The 15,192-nt window shown below is 37.8% G+C and overlaps 1 protein-coding gene across 1 annotated transcript; it reads left to right on the forward strand.

The window, feature by feature from the left end:
* Positions 1 to 15: 15 nt before the first annotated feature.
* LOC132854184 (receptor-type tyrosine-protein phosphatase beta-like) lies at positions 16 to 10,868 on the forward strand. Its single transcript, XM_060882431.1, has 11 exons — positions 16 to 157; positions 2,917 to 3,079; positions 3,233 to 3,332; positions 3,477 to 3,567; positions 4,373 to 4,449; positions 6,892 to 7,026; positions 7,789 to 7,911; positions 8,003 to 8,163; positions 8,345 to 8,480; positions 8,627 to 8,691; positions 9,665 to 10,868. Exons 2-11 carry the CDS (start codon positions 3,075 to 3,077, stop codon positions 9,939 to 9,941), a joined length of 1,170 nt encoding a protein of 389 aa, XP_060738414.1. The 5' UTR covers positions 16 to 157; positions 2,917 to 3,074; the 3' UTR covers positions 9,942 to 10,868.
* The last annotated feature ends 4,324 nt before the right edge of the window (positions 10,869 to 15,192 follow it).

A 15,192-nucleotide genomic window follows, 5' to 3' on the forward strand; every position in this document is an offset into this window, starting at 1 on the left:
GGAAGGGAGGGAGAGAGATTCTCAAACAGGATAAACCAGTATGTGGAACTCTTACTCAGATGTACTCCAACTCGTTCCTTACACATGCTTCATGTGCGAACACAAAATAAATTGAATAAAATCAATCGGACTGTTCATCAAGAACGATTCTCAGAAGGTAAGCAAATTGTTTTAAGAAGTGGTTATAGTTTTTGTGAATATCAAAATGAAAAATTAACACTGAGAGCTATAAGTTCTTTCGCTTTATTTTCTGTTGCTTTCGTTGTTCTGGCTGTGTCCGTATTTATTCTGTACATTGTGTGGGCCAAAAAAAAACAAATATCCTAACAATGTCGGGATATATTTTGCTTTGGATTCCACCAAAATAAGGTTAAGGTTTTTAAGATTAGGTGTAGGTACTGCCACAATTAATTATAGTAATCATTTTGTCAGTGGAAGTTCCTGATGTGTGTATGTGTATTTGTAGATATATATGTAGAAAGTTACACAATCTGTTGTTTGTTAATCAACGTTGCAATATTGGCCTTTATTAGTATCAAATAAAGTTGCCTCATCCCCAGACTATCTGACTGTCCATCTTATATCACTATCATTATGGTGATAGCTCTGATCCAACCATCCAAGCACTGTTTGTTTAGTTCTGGGTCTGGGTTACATCCTGCCTCAATTCATACCCTCAAGATCAAATGAATGTAATTGTGCAAATATTGACGGGTGACAGGCTTGCCAGAGCTCAACATAATTTCCAGCTCAACTACAACAAAAACAGACTAAATAACTTTTTCCTGAGCAGAAAACTTGCTTGATGATGTATGCAACGAGGACAATTGTATGTGGAAACCCGACCTTTACACTCCTAATGGGATTATTTACTTCCCCCTTTGCCGTTTATAATAATCTCCACTCTTCTTGGAAGGCTTTTCAGTAGATCTTCCAGGGTAGCTGTGGGAATTTTCCCATTCAGCTATAAAAGTGAGGTAAGGCACTTATGTAGGGTGAGAAGGCTTAGTGGGCAGTTCCATCACATCTATCACATCAACCTTGGCCAGCCATGTATTCATGAACCTTGCTTTGTGCATTGGGGCATAGTCATGCTAGAACAGCTTTGGGCCCCTTAGATCCAGTGAATGGATATTCTAATACTACAGTTTACAAAATATTGCTTGGAACGTAATATACCAACTTATCGTATATATTAACGTAATATCTTTGAGGAACACTTATTAGGAACACCTGTACACTTACTGAGTCCTGTAATTGTCTGATCAGCCAAATCGCTGCAGTGCAATGCATAAAATCATGTAGATACAGGCCAGCAGTTTCTGGTAATGTTTATATCAAAGGGCAGTGGTGGCTCAGGTGGTTAAGGCTCTGGGTTGTTGACTGGATGATTTTGGTCCAAACACCAGCACTTCCAAGTTGCCACTGTTGGGCCCTTGAACAAGGCTACTACTGTAACCCTCTCTGCTCCAGAGGTCCTGTCTCATGGTTGACCCTGCACTCTCACTCCAACCTCCAAAGTTCAGATATGCGAAGAAAGAATTTCACTGTGCTGTAATGTATATATGACAAAATAAATAAAAATTGCTTCTTCTACTTCAACCAACAGAATTAGGAAAAAATGTGATCTCAGTGATTTTGACAGTGGCATAATTGTTGGTGCCAGATGGGCTGGTTCTAACTCAAACTGGTTCTATAGCTTAAGTATAACTGCTGATCTGCTGGGATTTTCATGCACATCAGTCTCTAGTTTTTATTCAGTATGGCACAGTTGAAACACCTTGTTGTTTAAAAAGATTAATTGAGAATTGCCAGACTTGTTTAAGCTGCCTGAAAGTTTACAGAAAAGCATTCTGTATTATTGTGTTTATCCGAAAAGCACCTCATTATGCACAGCACATCTAACCTTAACGGCAGATGGACAACAAAGACAGAAAAATTTCAACAATAGCAGGAGACCACATCAGGTTCCACTTCTGTCAGCCAGAAAGATTAAGTTCATAAAGTTTGATCTAATGAATTGTGATTTCTGCTAAGGCACACAGATGGTAGGGTCAGAATTTAGCACCAACCGCATGAATTCATAGACCCACCTGCCTTGTGTCAATAGTTCAGTATAGTGGAGGTGGTGTAATAGTGTGGGAAAAGGTTTTTGACACACTTTGGGACTGATCATTGTTGATTGCTACAGTTTATTTGAGTATTGTTGCTAATCATGTGCATCCCTTTATGGACACAATTTAGCATCTTCTAATGGCTACGTCCAGCATGAATATTGGTTCTTGGGTCACCTTTCCAGTCACTGGATCTGATGTGTGTGAATCAGTGTGAAAAACAAAAAACAATGGGTGAGAGACAGTTTTGTGGGTAGAAACATCTTGTTGATTACTACAACCATGTTAAGCAGAAAAGGTCCTCAGCATTGCAAAAAACTTTGACCTTGAGGTACAGTAGAGGGGCTAAAACAGCCACATTGGGTTCCACACTGGGTTCCACTCCTGTCAGTAAAGAACAGTAATATAAAATCAATCATGGGCACAAACTCAGCCAAACTGGAGAGTTGAAAATTCCAAGTCTTCGGTTTTAGCACCAACATTTATTCCACAGTTAAAGTCACAGAGATCACTTTTTTTTCTTCATTCTAATGTTTGACATGAATGTTAACTGAAGCTCTTGACTTATAACAGCATGATTTGATGCATTGCATTTCTGCCAGATTATCGATTGATCAGATAGCTGCATGAATGTGTAGCTGTACAGGTGCTCCTAATAAAGTGCTTGGTGAGTGTATACAGCCCCTTATTCAGGGCATTTAAAAGCACATTTTTTTTAAAGATCTCAAGTTACATGGAAACTGCTTACAAAAGACACAATGAATAAGCTTATAATTTCTAACACACTGCATTTGGCCTGTAGTGGCTGAGCCTCATGATTTCAGGGAGAGATTGGCCTCTGAACCAAGACCATAAGACCACATTGTAGCATTTTGTCTTCATCCAATGGGATTCTGGGAAGTGACACTTTAACTCTTTGCATGCAAACTGGTTGGACTCAAGAAAAAGTTAAAGTCAAAGATGAGGTAAGAAAGTGTGAGTATAGTGCTGTCCATGATCAATGGAGTACCTACCCAAATGTTTTCAGATAGGCCAATGCCGATGAGCCTATCTGAGACAATTTGATATATGTTTAGATAGATGTTTAGAGGTTTCATTTTTCTGCATATATGTTGCAGGATAAGAACATATCCAAGAGTACACCTTCTGCAGAAGTTCCATACACATTGTCAGTCTCTTGCAGCTAACGGCAATGAAGGATATCAAAGGGAATTTAAGGTGAATCCCAAAGTTTATATGTATGTATGTATGTATGTATGTATGTATGTATGTATATATCCCGAGCCCTTACACTTTTTGTTTCAGATCTGTACTTCTTATAGTATTGCAATTTCCTTTCACACAATTATATGTGATTCCTAGGAGATAAGTGACTCTCAAAAGGAATTCTCAAGCAGAGCTGGCGAGCTGGATTACAATAAAGATAAAAACAGATATCCTTTCATTTTACCCTGTGAGTACTTCTAAATCTTAACTTGTACCTTTATATAGTTTTTACATCAAAATCAATCCTGAATGACTTGTAAAATAATTGTATTTAATTAGCATGTATTAACCGATCACTATAATCGTCAATAAGAGTGAAACCTGGTCGTTTTTATTAATGTTTGAGATTTCTGCAATTTGTTGATACCTTGTGATGTCAGAGCATCGGACAACTGCAAATGTCTCACAGGAATAACAAGAATGCCAATTTAGCGCCAGACTCATGAAGCATGTCATAAATACTGTAAATATACAAAGCCTATGGGTGGAGGCTTGATCAAGGATTTTCATTAAAATACACAGATAATTATCACGTTCTCAAACTATGTACCCAATCATCTGTTATGACCCAAGCTTATTGTGAGGAGACATGGTAAAAGATGTAAATATTAGTGACAATAAATAGAAAGCATTTAAACCATACGGTACACCTGTGTTGACAAATATAATTACATCGTAGCTCTGCTCTGGTTCACTATGGACTTCCCAAAGGCTTGTGGAGCTGGTTGGACAGCACTCTTTCACAAACTGTTTCATTCCTTCTTCTTCTAGAGCGGTTAGATCATGTGACTGATCAGGCCATTACAGACAGCACTGTCACATTCCTTTCTAATTCCACAGCTGGTTAGCATAGTTTAAAGATGTGTTTGTGGTCAAGAATAAAGAAAAATATTTTAGAAACCTGAAAGTACTAACTTAGGTCTACAAGCTCCTGGTACTGGCTTGGAGCTTAGCCTGTACATTTCCTAACACATTGACTTTTTGTTTTTCAGATGATCACTCCAGAGTTAGGCTGGCTCTATTAGAGTCACAACCACACTCGGACTACATCAATGCCAACTATGTGCCTGTGAGTGAAGCAATGGCGTGATCTACATTATTAATCATTCTGTCAGTTCCCTTTTTTAGAAAGGAACAGTCTATCAGTTCCTAGTTAATAGTAATAAAAATACAAGATGTCAGTCATACAGTAATCAAGTGTAGTAATCAGAAAGAGTTAAATGGTGTCTATTCGTGTGACAGAAGGGGAGCATGGTAGGCGAATGGTTACCTCGCATCTTCAGGAGTTTAGTTTGTTTCCTGCCTCCACCCTTGCATGGAGTTTACATTGTACCCACTGTGCTTTTATGTTTTTTTCCGGGTACTCAGGTTTTTCCCCACAAAGTCATGTGTTGTATACTGATCTCTAAATTGTCTGTAGTATGGGAGTGTGTGTGCAATTATGCCCAGTGATGGGTTGCCACCTTCTCCAGGATGTTTTTCTGCCCTTGTGCCCCTAATAACCTGGTATAGGGTCGAGGTAGAGAAGTTGGATGGATGTATTTAACAAAACATAGCAACAAAAGCAATTCTAAATGTCTTGCCTTTTGATAAATGTTTAGCTACATTCCTACAGACATGCTATAAGCTCAAATAATTATAGATGCATCTGACTAACTAGTCTTCCTAAAATAACATTAGTATGAATCTAATCAGGGGGGCACGGTGGCTTCGCGGGTTCGATTCCCGCCTCCGCCTTGTGTGTGTTGAGTTTGCATGTTCTCCCCGTGCCTCGGGGGTTTCCTCCGGGTACTCCGGTTTCCTCCCCCGGTCCAAAGACATGCATGGTAGGTTGATTGGCATCTCTGAAAAATTGTCCGTAGTGTGTGATTGCATGAGTGAATGAGAGTGTGAGTGTGTGCCCTGCGATGGGTTGGCACTCCGTCCAGGGTGTATCCTGCCTTGATGCCCAATGACGCCTGAGATAGGCACAGGCTCCCCGTGACCCGAGGTAGTTCGGATAAGCGGTAGAAAATGAGTGAGTGAGTGATTGAGCGAATCTAATCATCTATGGAAATACGGCACTAGCGAATCCACAGAAGGACTAAAGAAAGAATATGACGTTTCAGGAAATGTGATAGAGTTAAAAGATTAAACACACTTAATCTTATACTGTACTTGAATAAACAGAAGAACATTTGGCACATTCACAAGTTTCCCAGTACACTCTTCCACTATGGCCGTACTACCCTGTGGGGTTCAATACAACCGGTTTCTGTAGACCTTAATTGGCTGTATCAGACTATATTACCATATGGTTAACTAAACAACACAGATCATTAGGAGTACAGTGGCACAGCATGAAAGTAAAGCCAAACACACAAAACACAGATGCTGCATATTTGATGTACACTCTCCATCTGCTTTATTAGGAATGTATGTACCCCAGGCTTATTCATGCAAATATTTATTCAGCCAATTCTGTAGCAGGAGCACAAAAACTCACTTTAGTTACTGTTTAAATAAACCTCAGGATGAGGAACGATATGTAATTGGCCCTCCTCTTGAGCTCTTACCTGGTAGCTCCATCTCCAAAATCCTTCTACAAATATAACCATCTTCCTCTCCAATTACCTCCATCTCTTCCTCATGTCTTTACCTCACTGATACAGTCTCCAACCCATACAGCAGAACTGCTCTCACTATGTCTTGTACACATTTTCTTTGATTCTTGCTGACACTCTTCTGTCATACAACACTCCTGACACTTTTCTCCATCCACTCCAACCTGCCTACACTCGCCTCTTCACCTCTTTTCCACACTCCGCATCACACTGGATGGTTGACCCCAAATACTTAAAGTGCTTACAGGAAGGTTACAGTGAATTAAATAACCATGATTTACAACTGTGTTGAGCATAAAACCATCTCAGAAACCACAACATGTCATACCCTGAGGTGGATGGGCTACAACAGCAGAAGACCACATCATGTTCCACTCCTCCCAACAAGAACAGGGGTTTGAGGCTGCAGTGGACACAGTTCTTCGGGAACAGACAGTTGAACACTGGAAAAAACAATGTCTGCCGTTGTTGCTAGCAAAACTGTCAATATAGCTGGATATTTGGGGGGGTGCACCATTTTATGTAAACTTCTGTTCCCGAAGATCCTGTTGTTGCTGATAATCCCAAGAGATCATCAGTAGCCAAGCCATGGTCAAAGTCACTAAGATCATAAACAGTATGAACTAAAGTTCTTGACCTATGCATGAATAATTTTAAGCTGCTGTCACATGATTAGCTGAACGGAACATTTCATTAATTGGCAGATGTATAGGTGTTGCTATTGAAGTGAATTGCCCTACACTAACATAGATGATGTTAGTGTATGACCAGAGCACCAGATCAAAGGTCAATTAATATAGAATTAATGATTCAGAAGTCAAATTCATTCCGCATTTAACGAGTAATTAATCAGAGAAACTAGATTTGCCAGACTTAAAACCTAAGATGTTTTTCCTTTTTGTCTGTAGGGTGGCTATACAGAACATGACTTCATCTGCACCCAGGCTCCTTTGCAATCAACCATAGCTGATTTCTGGCGGATGGTCTGGGAGCAAAATGTGCAGGTCATCGTCATGGTGACAGCCTTAAATGAGAGAGGCAAGGTGTGTAAACAGACCAGTCACAATGGGAATTTATGTTATAAGCACAGATAGTAGCACTTGTACCCCTATTGTAAGCAAATACTAGCGAGTCCTCGAGAAATACTCGAGTCCTCTCTCACTATATCCATGCACTAGTTTATACATGATCATAAATCTTAATGTCTAGTCCTTTATTCAATACCAGCGGAAGTGTCTCAGTAGAATAGATGATTTAAAAGTACAGACATAATTGCCTATCAAAGCACTGCATAAATAACTACTCAATTCACTGACATTTTATTCATACAGTACTTTTAACAATGGAAATTTTCATAAAGCAGCATCACAGAAATCCAGATGTAGATTTAAATAAAAAAATGTATGCGTAATGGTGGTAAGGAAAATTCTAATCAGAAACCTTTCTCAAAAGCGAACGCATCTTTATCTTATAAGTGTATTTATGGACACATATATTATGGATATGAAATATCATCTCATATTGACTTTCAGAATCTTCCTAATATTATGTTCCACAGACTACAGAAAACAGTTGTGTTGTTGATTGCTGCAAAAAGCAACTGAACAGAAATTAATAAAAATATAAGAATTAATGGAAACTTAATTGACTATTTAAAAGTGATCTTTCGGTATTAAGGTTGACATTTTCCTGGAATTGCTCTAAACAAAATTAAAATAGCACAATGGTTAATAAATCTAAATGTATCTGATTATAAACATGTTTTGAAATTATAATTGGAATGTGTGCATGGCTGTCTACTGTAGGTGCTATGTAATCAGTACTGGCCTCCTGAAAGAGGCACTGGTTGTTATGGTGCTCTGCAAGTCACCACCGTCTCCCGTCACCATGGTCCAGACTGCTACATCACAACCATTCACCTACAACAGGTGACCCATAAATAACCTGAAGATAATCTTAAATATAAAATGCATTTTCTTGTGTCTCCGTTAATTATCATGGTTCTTGTGTGTTTTTCAGCATAGTAGCCATACAAATAGACACATAACACATTATTATTACCCGAATTGGCCTGATCAGGGTGTTCCAAATGACCACACATCGCTCGTCAAATTCGCCGAGCATGTACGGAAACAGCTGGATGATAGTCCTCTCTTAGGCCCCACGGTCGTTCACTGCAGGTTTAAAGATACAAAACACACACACACATATTCTCAATGTGTCATATGAAATGTCTAGTATCATCTAGCAATACAACTCATTTCATCTAATATTATTCTGATTTTTTTTAGTAATAATGTCGATATTTTTGTTGAACCTTCCTGAAACTAAAAAGAAACGTGTGTTTGTGTGTGCATTCAGTGCAGGCATAGGTCGCTCTGGAACATTTGTAGCAATACTGTGGTTGATGCAGCTCTGTGCAAGGGGGATTCCTCCTGATGTATATCTCGCTGTCCGAGACCTGCGCAGACACAGAGTGTTGATGGTGCAAAATGTGGTGAGAGAGCTTACCCATACGTTTATTTGACCAAATATCACATATTCACACTTGTGATTCAACCTTTCAACATGTTGCATCAAGTGCATAGAAATACTATGCGGAAAAGTAAATAGCGTGTGCATTTGTATATGTGTGGTTTTTAGGAGCAATATATACTTGTGCATCAGTGTCTACTTCACTGGCTTGGTGGGAACAAGGAGAGACCAAAGTAAGAGTCTCATGAGAGCATGCACACACACACATACACATACACCATTTTAAACCATGCAAGTTCTATAAACAAAAATGCATAAGAAAATCACAAATGATTACTAACTCTTCAGCAAATTAAACTTACATGATCATGACCATCGTATCAGCAGCTGGTATGCTGGAAACTAAATGTGGACAGAAACAATTTTTCAAAAACATTGAAGTGATCATGCTTTGGACAGACATCCTTCAGGTGTCAGGAAGAAAATGTCCCATAGTAGCGAAGGAGAGCAAAATATATAGAATTGGGTCTTGAGTACGACAGACAGGGCTGAGAGTCTAGAAGATTTTCAGGGCACTTCCTCTGCGAGGCATAAGAGGCACCACTGACAGTAAGGCCATTAAGAGCATATCTATAGGTCAGGTTTGAAATATGTAGGTCTGTGAGTGTCTACTTGGACACAATTCAATTACAGATCAGCCCCTGCTGATTTGCCTTAGTGTGGATATTATTCTCTTTAAATATTTAGGATTTATTTAGTTTAATTCTTTAGTTTATTTAGTTTAATTCTGATTGACTCTGAGCCACTGGTGTGGCACTGGGGCATCATTCACCATTCAACTGAAGATAAAGAGAAAGCTTTACTTTATCTGTGAGATGTTCTCCCTTTCCATCTGATCTTTCCTCCAGATTATTTGGTTTCATCCCAACCCTCGAAATACTTGACTATACAGTATGTGGAATAACTATGCTAAATTGTCCCAACTGGAGATTTGAATAAATATGTGTATATTCATGTTTATAATGCCCAGTGACTGTTCCCAGTATTCGTATTTAAGCTAAATATATTTTTATCTAATGATTTGTCATTTACTGTAAACAAGTCCAAACAGAAACAGTACTCCGTGGTTATTAGCTTTAACAAACACATCCACCACACATCTACCATGTATTAGTTGTTGATCGAGTGCAACCTTTTTGCCAACAGAACCCAGAATGTAGTGCATTTCCAGACAGAGCCACCACAAGCACACAGGCAATCCAGAAGGGATCGAAAAAACAGGAGGAGAAACTCTGACCACACACAACGCCCTCAGACCTCTCATTCCTCTCTTCCAGTGTCACACACACCCCAGCCTCAGCACACAGCATGGCAATCATTACGGGATTCGCTACACGCTTTTAATCCTGGGAAACTCCTGCAGAGGATAAGGCCTCTATCTTCTCAAACCAACTCAAACACACAGCACAACACACAACTGTAGGGCAGATCTACACACCGGTACTCACCAGCAATACATGCTGTGGTCTACTGTTAGAGTTATCCTTAGAGTAGTGTTCAATAGTCAAAGAGACTTGGCTCATATTTGGTGCTGAGCAAGGATTTCGGCTTGTGTGCAGAAAACAAGATAAACAACAGCAGCTGCTCAACTTGTTATATCTTAATGCCAAATAGATAGCTGTATGCCAGTAAGCAGGATAAATGAAATAATCCTCTCTATTTTAGATTTTACACCATAGATTAAAGAGATTTTACACCGTACACCCTAAGAAACAGTATCTTGCATAAGAATTCATCCTCTATCGGACTTTCAAGTCTCTTTACAGTTCAGAGTCTTAAACTTCCTTTAACGTAGAACCCATGTGTGTCTTACTTTACTTAATGATTCTACATTTGTATAAAAGTGTTGTTATACAAAATAGTGAAAAAAGAATGTGCATAGTTTTCAGAAGTATTCAGAACCACAAGTGTCTGCGATTACAGCTGCACGTTTTTTGCCTGTCCTTCTTGCCGATATATTTCTTTGACTGAAACATACTAAGGTCTAAGTGTAGATATGAAGAAGAATTACTAACACAACAACAATTTAATTTTCAGCCTTGATGAAGAGTGGAAAAATTGTTAGATGAGACAATGCTGTTTATAGCTTGGATAAAGTTTCATAATTCTAGTGGACCAAGTGTCGGAACTTACACGAGGTTAGATGCATTTTAACACCTACAGTACATCATAATAACACAATAAAATCTGTCTGCTGTCTATTGTAAATACGTTCGTGTTATCTATAGCTACTTTTAACGCTGGGATAATTTTGCCTTATTATAAGAAATGTTACAGGCCAGAGGTCTGTTGTGTATTTACCGTTGCTTCTGTGATTTATGAAATGAGATTAAACATTCTAGTTTGTTTTGCCTTGACATTTTATTCTGAACACCAGATCAGCTTCACTGGTGTGGAATTACATGTCTTCTGAGATATCATACTGTTTATTAGCAAGAAAAACATGTTTTTGGAATACATGCACTTTTTATTTTTGTAAGTGAATGGATTTTTTGATTGACATCTCTGTAAATAATGTCTAAGGTAAATAAATAAAGGGATATATATCATTTTTCAACAAAATTTATATAATGTGCATATGTATGTATATATACTGAACCCCATTTATCAAATTGGATATGAACTATTTTTTTAATTCAGAAAATCCCAAAAAATGTGAAAATCCATCTCAAAATCATTATCCTTTGAGAGCTCCTGAGTGTCTGTCAGTTTACTAACGTGCATCACATTGTATAACTGACACAAGTTTATATATGCTTATATAGTTTATATATGTTGTCAAATAAAATAGAACAAAAGGCACCTTTTAAAAGGAGGACGAGTTTCTCTGTTAACGAACATGCGAGTCACTAGTACAAAACAAGTACAAAGATGTAAATATAATTATACTGTATAGTCACAGTATAGTTTCCACACCTTCTACTAGGCAACTATTGCCTTAATCCTCCATTGAAGGCTTGTTAACATTCACTCTTGTTTTTCTGTTCTAGTTGTATCATTTGGTTATTTGTATATTAGAATTTCATACAGATATATAATATATAGTTTAGAATTTCAGTTCCTTTTTCATTCAATTCAAAAATTCTAAAAAAATTTTTTATCAGTATGTGCAAAGATTGTGTTACAATTTTTTACACCTACTCTGAGTGCGCTGCAATGCTAGCAGCAGAATCCTAAGATTTACATTTCTTTACATTTGGATAATGAATAAAACTGAAGAGCTTTTGGAGATATTTTTGCCTAATGCTCCGAACAATTTCCTTTCTTCCTCTGAACATCTGGAAAGCTTTTGGTTATGTTTTATAACTTTTCATATATGCTAACAAGGAACATTTTTCCCCAGAAGTATTGAACATATCCAAAATTCTGCCATCGCAATATAAGGTGAAACAACACGAGTGTAAATTTCAACAAGCCTTTCCTTTATGAATGATATGCACGTGATTACATCTTGTCTGACATGTCATGCTCATGGTTACAGCATTCGAAATATAAAACAATAACAAATACTGTATTAGTGGATTTGGTCCATACACTTCATAAGAAGGAACTGAAAAAGAAGAAGCTTTGTCTGAGCCTTAGACAACACAGCAAACAGTAAGAAGAGACAGAAGAAGTAAATGATGACATGATAATAAAAACAAACATGGAAAAAGAAGGACGATAAAAATCAGTCTGAAAATACAGAGAATAAACAACTAAAATTACAACTACTATAGTCTACTATCGGACTTTAGAGCCCGAGTGCTTTGCTACTGTATACAGACAGTAAATCCACAATGAAGATTTATCCTCTATCATTCAATATCTTCCCACCAAATAATGTTCTGCATGTTCTGAGAGAGAGAGAGAGAGAGAGAGAGAGAGAGAGAGAGAGAGAGAGAGAGAGAGAGAGAGAGAGTGAGATTGTGGCTCCTGCCAATCACCAAATAGTCAAAGTTCTTTTGTGTCTGAAACTGTAATGGCGTATGACCTATACATACAAATTTCCGCTAGTTCTCACCTGCCCTTTCTGACAGCACTGCCTGTGAATTACTAATGCAGGAATGCCAGGGAAGGTCACATCAGCAACCAAATATTATTTTGTCAATTTTTAACAAAATACCCCTTCACACCATAGCTTTAATATTACAGAGAGACTATGGATATTTTCTTCATCACCCAACATCAAAAGACAAATTGTCTGAAAGGCTGTGTATTCACAAACCATTGGATAATACATGAAATAAAATAATAATAATAATAAAAAATCAGACACTGATTTGTTCCCATTTTAAGTGGACAGGTGAGCTCCAGAAGTGAGCCGGACATTTTGCCGCTGTCTATTAGGATGTAGTTTGTCTTAGCTGTTTTTTATCCTGCTGGCTGAATACCTCAAGCCGTTTAATTTCTAGTGACTCCAGGAACTCTTTCACACAGTGCTGTCTGCTTTCACCTTCACCAGCTCCTCAAACAGCACTCAGCCCTTCATAGTGCTATTGATCACTCCAGCGTCTCAAAATGGCCTTAAAACCTGAAAAACAATCAGGATGAGAATCGGTATGTTTAACACTGAGAGCATCCTATTTACTCTTTATTGCATTGTATATAAAATGCAAATTATGCACCAACTCCGAAGGTACAGAATTCCCATAATGCACTTTGATGAAAGGGGAAGCAAGTAGGACAAAGCCAAATTGTTAAAGTAAATAAGCTCCTCAACTAGCTAAATAGGACATTATTAGTTATAATTATTATAATAATAATATATAATTATTAGTTATTAGTTATAATTAGTTATAATAATTATTTATTATTAATAATATTATTAATATTATTATTAATATTATTATTATTATTACATTTCCACTTGTTAAATTTTAAGTTTCTTTTGATCACTGGCCCAAATGAAATGGTAGAAGCCGAAACTTGTTCACTTTAGGCCATAAATGCACTAGCTAGACTGCAAAAGCGACTTATTTATACCATGATTGCACACTTATACAGGAGTGAGGAGTCAAGTCACATGTGCATGTTGTTATCCAGCTCGTTACCTAATTTACCTGCCTTTGCCTCTCCTTTGCCTCTTCACAAATACACTACGGGAAAATTTCGCACCAGAAAATCTAAAAGAGAAGCTTCATGAATAAAAAGTCCACCTGTCAGTCTACATTATCAACAATGTTTTTCTTTACCTTGTTTACTTTTCTAAGGCGACGTTTTACAACAAATAAGATGCCAACCAATCAGGAAGCAGCAAAATATCGTATTGCTAAACTTGGCCAAAATAACATTGGATTTATGTGTAAAAAAATTATGATGATTAAGGATAAATAGTATTATACTTATGCTTAAGAATGGGAGCATTGTGCACATGTTATTTACACTCATAAACGTGTAAGTAAGTGTCTTAAACTATGCGCACGCAAGGGGGCAGCAGTGAGACAGGAAAGTGCTCCCTTTCATTTACAAATAATGATGTGAGGAAATGCAAAGTTTTAGTATAAAGTCGTTTATTGAGACGGTTACTCACTCCAACCGCATTTGCCATAACATTAAAAACATCTGCCTAATATTGTGTAGGTCTACCTTGTGACATTAAAACAGCTCTGACCTGTCATGGTGTGGACTCCACGAGACCTCTGTGTTAGCAGATCCTTTAATTCCTGTAGTTTGTGTAAGGTGGGGCATCAATATGATGTAAAACATAATGTGATTCATCATACCAGGCCACCTTCTTCAGTTGCTCTATGGTCTAGATGCTCACATGCTCACTGTAGGTGCTTTTAGTAATGTACATGGGCAGTCTGACTGGTCTGCTGCTTGTTTAGACACATTCCAGTGATAGCCAGATTTAACTTTTACAGCAATTCATGCTATAGTAGCTCTTCTATAGGATCAGACCATACAGGTTAGCCATCATAATTCTGCCTAGGGCGTCCATGACCCTGTTGCCAGTTCAGAGGTTGTTCTTCTTTGGACTGTGTTGTACGACGTATTTTTGGTTCTAAATATAGGAAAACCTTTTGGGAACATTTTTTATAATAAAGTTTGGATTGTGCTTATTTTCCAGTTAGTATGGTTAAAGGGTTATAAACAGAAAGGACATGTATGATAAAAACAAAGTTTTATAAAAGGTAATATAACATGGCATGACTGTGGCAAATAGGTACCTAAATATCCTTAAATGGTGAAATTAGCATTTTACTTCTTCTTCTTCTTTCGGCTTTTCCCTTCAGGGGTCGCCACAGCGAATCATCTCTCTCCACCTAACCCTATCTTCTGCATCCTCAACACTTGCACCCACTAGCTTCAAATCCTCATTAATTACATCCATATACCTCCTCTTTGGCCTTCCTCTTTGCCTCCTGCCTGGCAGCTCCATGTCCAACATTCTCCTACCAATATACTCACTCTCCCTCCTCTGAACATGTCCAAACCATCTTAATCTCGCCTCCCTAACGAAATTAGCATTTTACTGGTGTGTTATATATATATATATATATATATATATATATATATATATATATATATATATATATATATATATATACAGCGGGCACACATTTAGACATTTGGGGGGAAAGTAGCATTGTCAAAAGTGGTGGTGAAGGGTGGAGTGGTGGTGGGGTAAAGGGTGGAGTGGTGGTGGGGTAATGGGTGGACTGGTGGTGAGGTAAAGGGTGGACTGGTGG

This window comes from Tachysurus vachellii, chromosome 11, assembly GCF_030014155.1.
Source record: "Tachysurus vachellii isolate PV-2020 chromosome 11, HZAU_Pvac_v1, whole genome shotgun sequence".
In the NCBI taxonomy this organism is placed as follows: domain Eukaryota; kingdom Metazoa; phylum Chordata; class Actinopteri; order Siluriformes; family Bagridae; genus Tachysurus; species Tachysurus vachellii.